The sequence below is a fragment of the Ranitomeya variabilis genome, chromosome 3, assembly GCF_051348905.1.
Source record: "Ranitomeya variabilis isolate aRanVar5 chromosome 3, aRanVar5.hap1, whole genome shotgun sequence".
Lineage (NCBI taxonomy): Eukaryota > Metazoa > Chordata > Amphibia > Anura > Dendrobatidae > Ranitomeya > Ranitomeya variabilis.
Genome location: NC_135234.1, coordinates 245,776,337 through 245,792,689, shown reverse-complemented (window position 1 = coordinate 245,792,689; position 16,353 = coordinate 245,776,337). Strand labels below are relative to the sequence as shown.

At 41.7% G+C, this 16,353-nt stretch overlaps 1 protein-coding gene across 2 annotated transcripts in view; it reads right to left on the bottom strand.

Annotated features, from left to right (window-relative positions):
* Positions 1–6,586: 6,586 nt before the first annotated feature.
* The window catches only part of VEZF1 (vascular endothelial zinc finger 1), a 96,286-nt gene continuing 86,519 nt past the window's right edge, over positions 6,587–16,353 (bottom strand). For both annotated transcript variants that reach the window (XM_077295337.1, XM_077295336.1), the window contains exons 5-7: positions 11,749–11,799; positions 9,274–9,327; positions 6,587–9,112 (exon numbers count right to left, since the gene is read on the bottom strand). In XM_077295337.1, the coding sequence (XP_077151452.1) occupies positions 8,682–9,112; positions 9,274–9,327; positions 11,749–11,799 (536 nt within the window). In that variant the 3' untranslated portion in view covers positions 6,587–8,681. The remainder of the gene's footprint in view (positions 9,113–9,273; positions 9,328–11,748; positions 11,800–16,353) is intronic.

Genomic DNA, 16,353 nt, shown 5'->3' with positions numbered 1-16,353 from the left:
CTTATGCATATCCTCCATGGTGGTTTCTCAATGCATGCTCCCTGCTAAGGTTTTTATTGCTGGCAGTGAGCTGCCAATTACTGTTTTTGTGGATAGTGGTTCAGCCACAAATCTCATTGATGAGGAATTTGCGCGCACAGCAGGTTTTAGGATTGAAAAACTGTCTCATCCTATCCGCGTGGTCACCATCAATGCTGCTCCTCTCTCTCAGGGGGAGATAACTGAATTTGTGGCTGAGGTGAAACTCCACATAGGAGTTCTACATTCCGAGCGGGTTACATGTAAGGTGCTCAGGAATCTCCCTGCTCAGGTGGTTTTGGGTTTTCCTTGGTTGTCTATGCACAACCCGGTAATTGACTGGAAAACTCAGGACATAATTCGGTGGAGCAAGTTCTGCCAGGAGAATTGCCTGGCCACATGTGTGGCTGTGATGACTTCAAGCGTTCCGGAGTCACTTCTGGATTTTGTGGATGTGTTCTCTGAGAAGGGTTGTTCAGAGTTGCCGCCACATCGTCCTTATGACTGTTCTATCAGGTTTAAACCAGGGGCCAAATTGCCTAAAGAAAGGTTGTTTAACATCTCCGGTCTGGAGAGACAAGCGTTAAAAGATTACATTGCTGAAAGCTTGAGCAAAGGGCACATCAGGCCGTCATCCTCGCCGGTGGCAGCAGGGTTCTTCTTCGTGAAGAAGAAAGATGGCGGATTACGCCTGTGTTTGGATTTCAGGGAGTTGAATCAGATTACGGTTCGTGATCCATACCCTATGCCTCCGATACCAGATTTGTTCAACCAGGTGGCAGGTGCTAAGTGGTTTACCAAGCTTGACCTCAGGGGGGCGTACAACCTCATAAGAGTCCGTCAAGGTGATGAGTGGAAGATGGCTTTTAATACCCCTGAGGGTCATTTTGAAAATTTGGTGATGCCGTTTGGGTTGACTAACGCACCTGCAGTGTTCCAACATTTCATCAATGATGTGTTCTCGCATGTTTTGGGGAAATTCATTATCGTGTATCTAGATGACATTCTCATATATTCTTGCGACCGTGATGCTCATTTAGATCATGTCAGGCAGCTGTAACAGCTTCTCAGAGAGAATAAGCTGTATGCTAAACTTGAGAAATGTGTATTTTCTGTTCAAGAGTTGCCTTTCTTGGGTTATATTGTGTCTGCTTCTGGGTTTAAAATGGACGCCGCTAAGGTGCAGGCGGTGCTGCATTGGGAACGTCCTGATAACCTGAAAGCACTTCAGCGGTTCCTTGGGTTTTCTAATTACTATAGGAAATTTATCAAGGATTTTTCCATCATTGCTAAACCGCTAACTGACATGACTAAAAAGGGTACCAATTTCTCCGTTTGGCCTGAGGCTGCTGTGCGCGCATTTGAATTTCTTAAGAACAGTTTTGTTTCAGCCCCCATTCTTGTGCAGCCAGACGTATCTAAACCCTTTGTTGTGGAAGTCGATGCGTCTGAGGTTGGTGTGGGGGCGGTACTATTTCAAGGCTCATCTTTGAGTGGTTTACGTCCGTGCGCCTATTTCTCCAAGAAACTGTCGTCCGCCGAACGTAACTACGATATCGGCAACAGGGAGTTGTTGGCAATTAAGTTGGCCTTTGAGGAATGGCGACACTTCTTGGAGGGGTCGGTACATCAGGTTACTGTTATTACCGATCATAAGAATCTGCTGTATTTGGAGTCAGCCAAGCGTCTGTCCCCCAGGCAAGCTTGCTGGGCATTGTTTTTCACGCGGTTAAATTTTGTGGTCACTTACAGACCAGGGTCTAAAAGCACTAAGGCGGATGCTCTGTCCAGGTGTTTTCCGGGGGGAGAACCTCGGGAGGATCCAGTACCCATCCTCCAAAAGGGTGTTGTGGTTTCGGCTCTCACTACCGAGGTAGAGGCTGAGATTGCTGAGGCTCAGGAGGAGGTACCATCTGAGCTTCCCGTCAACAAATCTTTTGTACCGCTTCAGCTCCGCCTAAAGGTTTTAGCGGAGCATCATGATGCTGTCCTGGCTGGACACCCAGGGGTTAGAGGTACCTTGGAGTTGGTGTCATGTCGGTTTTGGTGGACCAAGATCCGACAGGACGTGGTCTCATACGTGTCAGCTTGTACCACGTGCGCTAGGGCTAAGACGCCCCGCTCCCGTCCTGTTGGCACACTACTTCCTCTTGAGGTACCTAGTAAGCCTTGGACGGAAATCTCCATGGATTTCATCACTGATTTGCCCTCCTCAGCTGGGAACACGGTCATCTTGGTGATTGTTGATCGGTTTTCTAAAATGTCGCACTTTGTGTCTTTGCCTTCGTTGCCTAACGCTAAGACTCTGGCTCAGGTATTTGTGCAGGAGGTGGTCAGACTTCATGGGGTTCCGTCTGACATCGTGTCTGATAGGGGGTCTCAGTCTTCGGCATTTCATCCTCAGTCAAATGGTCAGACTGAGCGTATGAACCAAAATTTGGAACAGTACTTACGCTGTTTTGTCTCTGATAACCAGGAAGAGTGGTCTACGTTTCTTCCTTTGGCTGACTTTGCCATCAATAATCACCGCCAGGAGTCGTCTGGGGAGTCTCCGTTTTTTTGTGTTTACGGGCTACATCCTCAATTTTGTACCTTGAGTCAGAGGGGCTCTTCCAGCGGAGGAGGACCAGTTGGGGACACAATTGTCATCAGTCTGGAGAAGAGTTAAGCAGCGCCTGTTGAGTGTGGGTGCTAGTTACAAGCGTGTGGCTGACAGTAGGCGTGTGCCAGGTCCGGACCTGAGTGTGGATGACTGGGTGTGGTTATCCACAAAAACATAAGACTCAAAATACCGTCCCTTAAATTGGGTCCACGGTTTATTGGTCCATTTAGGGTCACCGCCATCATTAACCCAGTAGCGTACCGATTGGAGCCCCATACGGTGTATAAGATACACAATGTGTTCCACAGGTCTCTTCTAAAGAAGGTGGTGGGTTCTGTGGACGCAGCGCCTATGCCACCTCCAGTCTTGGTGGATGGTAATTTGGAGTTTGAAGTCTCCAAGGTGGTTGACTCTCGTGTAGTGCGTCGCACTTTACAGTACTTGGTACACTGGCGTGGTTATGGGCCTGAGGAGAGGTCCTGGGTACCAGCCTCGGACATTCATGCGGATCGGCTGGTCAGGTTTTTTCATCGTCGCCATCCAGACAAGCCGGGTCCTATAAGCCGTGAGGGCCCTGGGGTCCCTCGTAGAAGGCGGGGTACTGTCATGTCGGACGCTGTTCAGACCAGGTCGTCCGACAGACAGCGGTAATTCCGCTTTTGACCACTATTTGCTCGTTGGCGTCTGCTAGATTTTATCTAGCTGTTCCAGGGTTAATTTACCTAATCCTCGGATTGGAAGCTGGGCCATTCCCATGGCCTTTAAATAGTTCTCCTGTTCATTGGGCGTCGCCGATTATAGCTTCTGTCTTGTGCGTTGTTATCTCGGTCTGGAGTGGAGAGCTGGTTGTTGGAGATTCGTTGCTGGTGGTGTATTTTCCTCTGTCTTATTTACTCCTTCCTATATTTGTATTTATTTTGCCCTGCACATTTATAGTGTATTCCTGAGTGACTGCGGCGTGGTGTATATTTTCCTTTATCCTTGTCTGTGCTAACTGTGGGTATTGGAATATTACCTCATCACTGGGTGGAGGGCGCAGGTATCAGCCTAGGGTTAAAACAGGAGTCAGGGTGAGGTTCGAGGCCTGGACATGCACACCATCAGTGTAAACTTCAAGTAGAGGGTCAGTCAGGATTTCCTTAGTCTGAGGGAAACTGCAGGGGCCCGGGTTTTTAGCTCTCACTCACCTAGTCTCCCCGTGACAGGAGACCCTTGGAGCAACGCGATCACATCGCGTTGTTCTGAGGGTCTCAGGGAAACACGCAGGGAGCCCCCTCCCTGCGCGATGCTTCCCTATGCCACCGGAACGCTGCGATCTTGTTTGATCGCAGTGTTCCAGGGGCTAACGTGATGGGAGCAGTCAGTGACCACTCCTGGCACATAGTGCCGGGTGTCAGCTGTGATAATCAGCTGATACCGATCCATGAGCGCGGCGTATGATATACTATCCCGTCCATGGGAATCAAGTCCCAGGTCACATGGACGGGATAGTACGTCCGATGGCAGAAAGGGGTTAAAAAAAAAAAATACACTTTTTTTTACTTACTCCCTCTATAGGCCTTTAGGTTTTATTATTCAGCGCGCTGGTATAACGCATAACAATGCACCAACATTGCAATGCACAATACCTGTCAGTGCTCTACTGACAAAATGCCTTTTCGACCATGCTCCTGGCATGGTCTAAACAGGCTCTTGGACCTGGCAGACCTAGAGATCATCATGATGACCTCAGGTTGCCATGTAACGATCGGGCCTTTGCGATGATGTCATGGGGGCGTCCCCTCCCTCTCCTAAATGTTGCTATCGATATCGATCACCGCATTTAGGGGGATAAGTGCACCTTAAGTTCTTGTGAGTAGAGCCTTCGGTCCTATTGTTTGAATTGATTAGTTTTTTAATCTTTCATGTCTAATTGTTGGCATGTATACTCAGATATTTACAGCGTGGAAAAATATATATTATATATCCTTCTATATTATTTCAAAACACTCTTTTTCGGTGAATACTTTGTATCTCCGTTCATATTGTACCAACACACACAAATGATACACCTTTTAAAAGGTAAACTTGCCCCTTCAGCAAGAAAATAGCCAAACAAACCACACATCCATGATGTTATCACAAAATACATTTTAAACATTAATTTTCATAAAACTGCAGTATGGAAAAATGACCTGCAGGTGGCACCACACTACCCCAAAGCATACTAATACAAAGCTGAAACAAATCCTAACATTTGCCTTGGGGGCTTTGCAGCTTGCCGAACTCTTTGCCCAGCTGATTTCAGGCAGGTACATATAAAATATTTGCTACATGTGGAAGTAGAATAAAAGTAAAACTTTACCTGTTTAAGACTTCAGCTTTAAAACTGAAGATATAAATGAATGCAGCCTAAAAGGGACCAGACAGGTTCTGAATAGTGATGAGCGAATATACTGGTTACTCGAGATTTCTCGAGCACGCTCGGATGTCCTCCGAGTATTTTTTAGTGCTTGGAGATTTAGTTTTTCTTGCCGCAGCTGAATGATTTACATCTGTTAGTCAGCATAAGTACATGTGGGGTTTGCCTGGTTGCTAGGGAATCCCCACATGTACTTATGCTGGCTAACAGATGTAAATCATTCAGCTGTGGCAAGAAAAACTAAATCTCCGAGCACTAAAAAATTCTTGGAGGACACCCGAGCGTGCTCGAGAAATCTCGAGTAACGACTATATTCGCTCATCACTAGTTCTGAACCATCAGATTTTCCGTATTACTGGACAGTCATTGAAAAGTCTATCTTTCTTCTAAGGTTGCAGCTTATTGGTGACCTGGAGTCATCTCTGGTTCCAAGTAAAAAAACTGCAGCGTTGACATAACAGACTGCACATTGTTTCCCGATGGGAGAGATTGGTGGAAACAACCTTGCAAAAATTGAAGAAAAAAAAAATCCAACCATGAAAAAAAAAAAAAAAAAAGTGTAAAATAATCTGCAGATATTACTGTTTTTCCCAATTATTATACAATGGTGTAAATATGCTCAGTTATGGGGTCAATTCTCCTTCATCATTTTTACTATCACTGCTGTACAGGGAGCTGCTCCGTTCACATACATAGGGCTGTGTTGCACTTCCCTACACTGCAGATAGATGCAGTTATGCTGTGGAGGGGAAAAAATGCTGCTGCCCCTGTTCTTTTGCAAGGTCCTGACAATCAGACCCCTTCTGATCAGTAAGTAAAATACCATTAACTTTAATGTTGGGGGATCTCCTTTATGCTGGAGTCACACACAATGTGTATATATATATATATATATATATATATATATATATATATATATATATATATATATATATATATATATATATAACGGTCCGTTTTACACAGACGAGAATCGCAGAAATGTTCCCTGAACAGTGATCCGTATGTCATACGTCTGCAGTGTGAGGATGCGATTTTCTCGCATGTAAGCATCCGTGGGACGTCCGTATGGAGAGATTTTTACATTTGACCAGCTTGATTTTCCTGAAATTGCCTGTGCCCCCGACAACCAGTGTGCGAGAATTTCGCACTGGCCAACTAGTATGAAACTATTGGTATTGTATCTGCATTTATCACCAGTATTACACCTTGCAGGCCCCATCTTTTCTTCGTTCAACTTGGCTATTTAGGATTAAAATACTTGCAGCAAAGATGCTTTTCATAGATAGAATCATAAAACAGTAAAAAAAAAACAGTGTTGTGAATGCAAAACTAACGTGAGAAAAAAAAACTTAGTAAAAGTATAATTTGCATTTTAGTTTTGTTTAGGTCTCTCCCTCCTGCCTTTTACATGAACTTCTATTGGCAGCAGCTGCAATCTGGTCTGCCAACGAGCTGATAATCTATACCTTTGACCAAAATGAATATTGTTAATTCAAGTTTATCACTGTTTGTACTTCAATGTATTTTCAATGAAGAATCCATTACCATGAAGATAACCAAAGAAAACTCTCTACATTTTGTTTATTGAGACATACTAATTAAAAAGGCACAAACATGGGGCATGTGTTTACATGGACAATATAACAAACATATACATTAAAAGTGTAGGAATGTGGCTGCTTTCTGCTAAACAGAAAGTACCGAAGCTTTTGTATATACAAAAGATGTACAGTTTGTCCTACAATACAAAAGATCAGTTATAAAATATTTTTACACTGAATTCTGTTTATTGTATATATCAAGCCCCTACACGGTGTGCATTTCTCAATCCAGTCTTCTCATATGAGAAGTGTCCTCTTTTTAAAGCATGCCATTTTTCTACTGCAATGGCTGAATAGGCCTTTATTTTTACAATACTTGATCTATTTAATCGATTGATCCCATTATCTGCTAGAATAAAACTATTCATTCAGCAGAAAACAGGTTGAAATGTATAAATAAAAATTACTCTCAATCTGATAAAAAAGTAAATGTAGAGGTTTTTTTATTTTTTATTTTTATTTTTTTTTAGTATCGCTAAACTGAACGGCTGAAACAGTCTGCAACACATTGCTTATAAAATGTGTTTGCTAGTATCTAGAGCAATTTAAGAATTTAATGCATATCTATAATGAAAATAAAAATTCAGTTCACATATTAATGCTCTAAAAGCAGAAATCTTGTATTCTTTTGGTTTACTACAGTACAGGCAACATTTTGGATGAGGAATAAAATAAAAAAAATATATAGCTGAGTAATTAATGGGGTAGCCTTGAAGTGTGTTATCTGACCAAAAAGCAAGTGCTATTGGGGACAGACCAGAATAGGCATCATCCCACTGTCGCTAAAAGAATACTAGCAAGAACAAGGATCTGAATATAAAAAAATGCTAACATATTTACACATTGAACACAGATTTCTACAGCACACACTTAAAAAATTCCATAAAGGAAGAGAGGAAAAAAAAAAAGGAAAATAACAAAACAAAAACCATACATATATCTTGATATAATCTTGGCTTGTCTTGTTGGAATCACTACCGTTAGTGGTTAGTAAACAAACTGTTTACAATTTTAATAGAAGACAGCAGTTCCTTGTTAACTTTCTGACCCATCAGCAATCCAAATGGGCAAAGAATAACACATTCAGTTCTTGTGCTTCCAGACCCGGTATAGATTTTCTTTTCAGCTTTGTTTTTTTTTAAAGGCATTCCATTTGTTTGTTTCATGCTGGTTTATGTGCCGTTTACTGCTAGAATGGCATTCATTTGAATCAACTAGGCAAGGCAGTATTGCTTCAGACGAGAACATTCCTGGAGGAATAGGATGTAACCTCCAGCATCGGAAAGGAAGCACACCATTCCATTTTTTTCCATACTCCTCCCAGACATCTTTTCAAGTTGCCTCCATTCTGCTGTTCTCTGCCCGAATTCTTGATCAAATCAAATACTCCATTCAGGTTAAATACGGTATATTTACATTCCAAATGCTGAGGATTCAGGAAGCAAAGGGACAAGCTTCTTGGAATTTTTTTCCATAAAATCCCGGGCATTAGTATTCAATTGCACAATGTGTGATAAAATCAGATTTTTATGTGCTTTCCAGCCCGGTATAGGGAATTATACCTTCCTATGGAATACTGTTTGCAAACTTGATTCATCACTGTTGAATACAGATTCATGTAAAGACATTTTATTGTGCAACCTACAGATTTCATTTACTTTGTATATTAACAGTTAAAAAGCATGAAGGATGCCTTAAACGAACTTCACAAAAAAAGGTGATTTAAAAAAGTAAAATGTATCCAATTAATTGGCATACAAATGACGAAAATAAAATACCTTGCTAGTGTTATTAAAATCATTAACAAATCATGTAAAATACTAATACAATTTCATTAAATCTGTTATAAACAGTCTCCTAGCCTATGTTCAGTCTTCGGTTATGGTTTATCCCTCTCCTCCTTTAATAGATGTGGTCCAGGACAAACAATTCCCAAATACTAAAAATTACCAATGAAATTGTATCTCCTTCTTATATCAGAAACAAGTTGCTTGCAGAGCAGTACAAAACAACTCCATAATACTGTTGTAAATTCATGTATAAATCCATTTTTCCTTTACCACGGTGATGTAGAAGGTAGAGCTTGGGATAAGAATGACATACTTTCCACTGGTCTCATTGCTATATTTAATGGAGCAGCTAAAGTCATTGGTGTTGGGAGATTCATAGGGCTTGTAATAGTGACTGGGTGTGCTATATTAACAGGAGCAGTAACGGACGTAGGCAAATTAACTTGTGATGTCAAAGACAAAGGTGAAGTCATTGAGATTGGTGTTGTTATGGTCACTGGATGCCCCAAATTCATGGGTGAAGGGATGTTAACAGGACTGGAGACATTGACTGGACTTCTCATACTCATGGCTGCTGCCACAGTTACTGGGTTAGTCAGGGTTCCTGATGCTGCCATGGAGGATGTAATATTGAAGGGAGAAGTAAGCGTTACAGACGTCTGAGGTGCAGTCGAAGTTTGGCACATATTGCTTGTATCTGCATTAAGAAAATAAGAAATGGGTCATCCACAGAATTCAGAAAAGAAAATTAAGGAAACAACTAGTTCTGACTACTGCTATATATAGTACATTCTATTTTAAGAAAGCAAATGGCCCTTTGAAATATATTTATATACTGGTATGAGGACATAAAATCACCTATTGAAAAGGTCCTATGATTCTGATCCACAGCACAAAAGAGAGGGTCTGGAGCTGAAACAAGAGGAAATGTAATATTAACGTCCCAACATAATGTAACACAAATTGAAATGATCTACTGAAGTCTGTCACACATTATCTCAGTGTTGGGCCATGTTCACATGACTATTTTCAGTCAGAGTGATGTCTGTGATAAAACCGACAAAAGTCAGTCCAATGTTATTCACCTGGGCAATGCAGAGGAGTGATTTTTGCAGCATATTCTAACGTCTTATGTGTCGGATTAGACTCACCCATCCAAGTATATGGGTGCACAAATAATGGATTCCATACAGAGCCACAGTATAGCATCTGACCTTTGCAGATACATTGCAATTCTCTAATCCCTTCAACCCCAGGCTATTATCCGTTTTCTCTTGCCTTTCTTGAAAGAGCCAAAACTTTTATTTTTCTGTCAACATGGCCATATGAGGGTTTGTTTTTTGCTGGAAGAGTTGTACTTCTAAATGACACCACTGATTTTACCATAAAGAGTGCTGGAAAATGGGGAAAAATTCCAACTGTGGTGAAATTGCAAAAAAAAAAAAAAAGTGCAATATAAATGTTGCATATAATGTTCATTATATGGTAAAATTGACCTGTCCATATAATTCTTTAGGTCAGTACATGTACGCAGAACATGTATAGGATATTTATTTATTTTTTTAAGTGGTGATAGAATACAAATGTTCATACGAATTTTAAACGTTTTTACGTTTGTCGCCATTTTCCTAGAGCCGTAGCATATCCATTTTTCAGGATCTGGGGATGGGCGAGGGCTTTTTTTTGAAGCTTGATCTGACGTATATATTTCTATGTGTAGCAGAAATCACAATCTATGAACACCGGCAATGGGCTGGCATTCACAGGAGTATTGTGATGACAGGCACAGGGGACTTCTGCAGACCCCCGATTGTCATGACAACCCATCGGTGCCCAACGGTCACGTGACAGGAGTGCCGATGGGCAGGACTGGTAACTTGCTTCTGGCCAGCGCACGTTAAATGCCGCTGTCAGTTAACTGGTTAAATCATCCAATAAGTGTGGGGAAAGATGTGGGCTCAGCGCCAAAGCCCGCATCAAAAGCAGGGGACAAGGTCGATTATGTAAAGATTTGTCATCAGTCGTGAAGGTTTAAAGACTCTATTGAGTCTTGTAATTTTTTAATAATGGCTAATTTATAAAAACATATTGCACACGGATGGCAAATGAGAAAAAACAAAAAGCACATCTGCGTTTTCTGGATGCAACACAAGCAATTTTTTTTATACGTCGTGACCTTAGCCTTACATGGTTTCTAGAACTTGCAACAAAAATGTTACCACATTAAAGAAAAATCAGGTCAAGCATTACAAGCCGACGAGAGACAGATATATAATGTATTATAGCACTTTAAACAACTGACTGCTGAAGAAACAATTCATTTATTAGGTCAATATTATTGATGCACACTTAAATTTAATATTTATTTTATACATATTATTTCCATATATACTGAAACCTTAAAATCTGACCAATGGTAATGGTTTGTTCAATTATGAACTTGAGTCAGTCACTTAATTATCTTGTATAACCTAATGCTGAAATAAATTATGGTACCCTACCCATTGACGATGGATGACGTTAGTAAGTCAGACCGAATGATAATAAGATGAAATAGGACTAGAACACTTAGAACTGCTGACTGCAGCAGCAAATTTGCATATGATACAAGTGACTGACACAAATGCATAACTGAATAAACATTAATGTTGGCCTAGCTTTCACTGATACACAATTTAACCCCTTAGTGCTATACGTTGGATACATAGTCATGCTGATCAGTTAGGTACTGCCTCTTGAACTATATAGCTAGGTAGGCTAAAACTATGGAGTGAACAACCACTGAATCTACTGTAGTTTTTTTTTTCTTTTTAAGACAGGTTGCCATGGGCCATGTTCCCATCTTCTTGCGATGCCATCCTCCTGCTTGGTTTGTGTGGATGACGCGTCCCTGCATCATCCACACAGTCTGCTTGGCATCACGCTCCTGCGCAGGCATACTTATCTGCCCTGTTGAAGGCTGAGCAAAATCCTGCAGTGCACAGGTGCCGGGCCTCTCTGACCAAGGAGGAGGGCAGCATTGCAAGAAGATGGCAGGCACCGGACCAAGAAGAGCGACACCCCTCGGACCGGACTGCCCTGCAGGCGAGTATGATAAAACGTATTTTCTTCTCTTCCAGGTCGGGTTGGGGGCAGATAGACAGCATTATAGAATGCGGTATATAAGCCCTGAAAGGCAGTGGCCGCATCTCTCATCGGCCAAACCTGGTGACAGGTTCCCTTTAAAAGAACCTTCTCTACAAGTCTATTAAACCAAGTTAAACACATAAATAAAAGTTAGTGTATTTGCACTATAGTACGTGCAATGTGATTTAAATGTAAACTTTGAAATACCTTCATATTTGATTCTACAATGAAGTGGAGTCTGAAGTTCATGAAGTTGTCCTGGAAAAAGGACAAAAACATTAGATTACATCTTGAGAAGAGACCACAATAGCAATTTTTGTAACATAAAAGGCAACTCCACATTATTAATCTGGCATTTAATTAGTTTCAATTCTGAAAACAGAGAAATTAAAGACATCAAAATGAGAGATACATGGTTATGGTGACTTTAGCCCCTTCACTCCAAAACCTGTTTTTACCTTCATGAACAAGCCAATTTTTTCATGTCTGAACAGTGTCACTTTATGAGGTAATAACTCTTGAACACTTCTATGTATCCCAATGGTTCTGAGACTGTTTTCTCGTAATACTTTGATATTGGTAAAATTTGACATTTTTTGCGTTTATCATTTGTGAAAATATCGGAAATTTGGTGACAATTTTGCAAATTTCATTTTTATGCCCGTAGACCAGAGGTTATGTTACACAAAATGGTTAACGCCTTCATGACCCAGCCTATTTTGACCTTAATGACCTGGCCATTTTTTGCAATTCTGACCAGTGTCCCTTTATGAGGTAATAACTCAGGAATGCTTCAACGGAACCTAGCAATTCAGAGAATGTTTTTTTCATGACATATTGGGCTTCATGTTAGTGGTAAATTTAGGTCGATAATTTTTGCGTTTATTTGTAAAAAAAAAATAAAAATTGAAATTTGGTGAAAATTTCGCAATTTTAAAATTTTGAATTTTTATTCTGTTAAACCAGATAGTTATGTGACACAAAATAGTTAATAAATAACATTTCCCACATGTCTACTTTACAACAGCACAATTTTGGAAACAAATTTTTTTTTGCTAGGAAGTTATAAGGGTTAAAATTTGACCAGCGATTTCTCATTTTTACAACAAAATTTACAAAACCATTTTCTTTTAGGGACCACCTCACATTTGAAGTCAGTTTGAGGGGTCTATATGGCTGAAAATACCCAAAAGTGACACCATTCTAAAAACTGCACCCCTCGAGGTGCTCAAAACCACATTCAAGAAGTTTATTAACCCTTCAGGTGTTTCACAGCAGCAGAAGCAACATGGAAGGAAAAAAATGAACACAACTTTTTAGTCCCAAAAATGATCTTTCAAGCAACAATTTTTTTTATTTTCCCAAGGGTAAAAGGAGAAACTGGACCCCGAAGGTTGTTGTCCAATTTGTCCTGAGTACGCCGATACCCCATATGTGGGGGGAACCTCTGTTTGGGCACACAGCAAGGCTCGGAAGGGAAGGAGCGCCATTTGACTTTTTAAATGAAAATTAGCTCCAATCGTTAGCAGACACCATGTCGCATTTGGAGAGCCCCTGTGTGCCTAAACATTGGAGCTCCCCCACAAGTGACCCCATTTTGGAAACTAGACCTCCAAGGAACTAATCTAGATGTGTGGTGAGCACTTTGAACCCCCAAGTGCTTCACAGAAGTTTAGAACGCAGAGCCGTGAAAATAATAAATCATTTTTTTCCTAAAAAAAAAAAAAGATTTTTTTAGCCCACAATTTTTTATTTTCACAAGGATAACAGGAGAAATTGAACCCCTAAAGTTGTTGTCCAGTTTGTCCTGAGTACCCTGATACCCCATATGTGGGGGTAAACCACTGTTTTGGCACACGTCAGGGCTTGGAAGGGAAGGAGCACCATTTGACTTTTTGAACGCAAGATTGGCTGGAATCAATGGTGGCGCCATGTCGCGTTTGGAGACCCCCTGATGTGCCTAAACAGTGGAAACCCCTCAATTCTAACTCCAACACACCCCTAACCCCAACTCTAACCATGACCCTAATCACAATCCTAACCCCAACACACCCCTAACCACAACCCTAACGCCAACACACCCCTAACCCTAATCCCAACCCTAACCATAACCCTAACCACAAGCTTAACCCTAACCCCATCACACCCCTAACCCTAATCTTAACCCTAATTCCATCCCTAACCCTAAGGCTAAGGCTATGTGCCCACGTTGAGGATTTGTGTGTGGATTTTTCAGCACCGTTTTTGAAAAATCCGCAGGTAAAACGCACTGCGTTTTACCTGCGGATTTACTGTGGATTTCCAGTGTTTTTTGAGCGGATTTCACCTGTGGATTCCTACACAGGAACAGGTGTAAAACGCTGCGGAATCCACACAAAGAATTGACATGCTGCGGAAAATACCGAGCGGTATTTTCCGCACGATGGGCACAGCGGATTTGGTTTTCCATAGGTTTACATAGTACTGTAAACGTGATGGAAAACTGCTACGAATCCACAGCGGCCAATCTGCGGCGGATCCTCAGCCAAATCTGCACCGTGTGCACATAGCTTAATTCTAACCCTAACTCTAACCCTAACTCTAACCCTAACCCTAGTGGAAAAAAAAAAGATAAATATATTTTATTATGTTCCCTACCTATGGGGGTGATGGGGGGGGGGGGGGTTATATACTATTTCTTTTATTCAGATCACTGTGATAGAACCTATCACAGTGATCAAAATGTACCTGGAATGAATCTACCGGCCGGCAGATTCGGCAGGCGCACTGCGCATGCGCCTGCCATTTGGAAGATGGCGTCGCCCATAGGAGAAGACGGAGGGACAGCGGGACTCGTTAAGTATAGGGGGTGGGATCGGACTTCAAAGGGGGGGCGGAGGAGAGCAGCGGAGGACAGGACGGAGGGGAGAAAAAAGACTGACGGCGGCGGTAGATCACCGCTGTCATTCGGTGGCGGGGGCAGATCGGGGTCTCCAGCCGTGGCTGATGATATTGCAGCATCGGCCATGGCTGGATTGTAATATTTCACCAAGTTTCATAGGTGAAATATTACAAATTGCCCTGATTGGCTGTTAAAAGTGAAACAGCGAATCAGAGCAATCGTAGCCACGTGGGGGCAAAGCCACTCCCCTGGGCTGAAGTACCACTCCCCCTGTCCCTGCAGGTCGGGTGAAATTTCAGTTAATCCTTTCACCCGATTTCAGGAACGTGATCATTCTGACGCAGCATATGCGTCACAGGTCAGATTGGCACTGACTTTCATGACGCATGCGCTGTGTCACAGGGCGGGAAGGGGTTAATAAGCAACATTTCCCACATGCCTACTTTACATTAGCACAATTTTTGAAACATCATTTTTTTGTTAGAAACGTTAAAAGTTCACAAGTGATTTCTCAATTTTCCAACAAAATTTACAAAATATTTTTTTTTATTTTATGGAGCACATCACCTTTGAAGTGACTTTAAGGGGCATATATGACAGAAAGTACCCAAAAGTGACACCATTCTAAAAACTGCCCCACCCCCCAACCCAAGGTGCTCAAAACCACATTCGAGAAGTTTATTAACCCTTCAGGTGCTTTATAGGAACTCAAACAATGTGGAAGGAAAAATTAATATTTTACTTTTTATCACAAAATTTTTTACTTTAGACCCATTTTTATTATTTTCACAAGGGTAACAGGAGAAAATGGACCAGAAGATAATGGACCTCAAAATTTGTTGCGCAATTTCTCCTGAGTATGCCGATACCCCTACATGTGAGAAAACCACTGTTAATGTGCAAGGCAGAGCTTGAAAGGCAAGGAACACAGTTTGACTTTTTGAACTCAAAATTGGCTGGAATAGAGAGCGGACGCCATGTTGTGTTTGGAGAGCCCCTGATGTGCCTAAACAATGCCCCATATATGGCGGAAAACTGTTTGGGCACATGGCAAGGAAGGAGTGTCACATTTCGAGAGCCCCTAATATTCCTAAACAATGGAAACAAGTGACCGCACCAAGTGAATCTACACCCCTTAAGGAATTATCTAGAGGCATAGGTATAGTAACGATAATAATGCTTTTGGTTTTACTGGTGTACGAGTTTATAATGTGGTGGTATGTGCAAGTTGTGTGAGGTACATCAGATTATAAGTGTGTGTTGTGTCAACAGGGTATAAACTAATTTTATTAATTTGTGGACGTGTGGTACGCTAGAAACAATCCTTAATGCAGAGGCCAGGTTTCACAATGGTAAATTGTGTCTTTTTGGATTTCCCTCTTGGAGCACACTATGCACCATTTTTGTGATCTTCCCTTCTTTGCTGTTTGGGGAACCTCTGCTGGAAAATGTTGACCTGGTACGATACAGGCACCATTAGTTTCAGAAGTACTGGTAACCTCACCTTCCTGAGTGCCAAACGTTCAGGCCTTGATAACTACATCCTGAAACTAAAGGAAGGTCCCCGTATTGCCTGCATATCGGAACAGCCCAAATGCATTGTATAGTGCCATCTGTACAATGTGCACAGCCGATTTTTTTGTACCATACTTTAGCTTTTCGCATAGTACTTGTATGGTTTTGAGGACCTGATCTGAGAGATCTACACCCACTATTTACTTATTATAATCCAAGATACAATCTGGCTTTGGGACTTGTGCAGTGGTATCTCAGTGACAAGGGACCTGTTGTCACAGTATAAAGTGGTCAAGGTAAGGACATCCCTATTGTCCTTAAAATTGACCATGCGTATGTTGTCGCTGCATTGGGCTCAGCTGTCGTCCTTTCTCAGCAGTTGCCCAATTAGCGGCTTAGGGTGGCTTCCCTGGTTT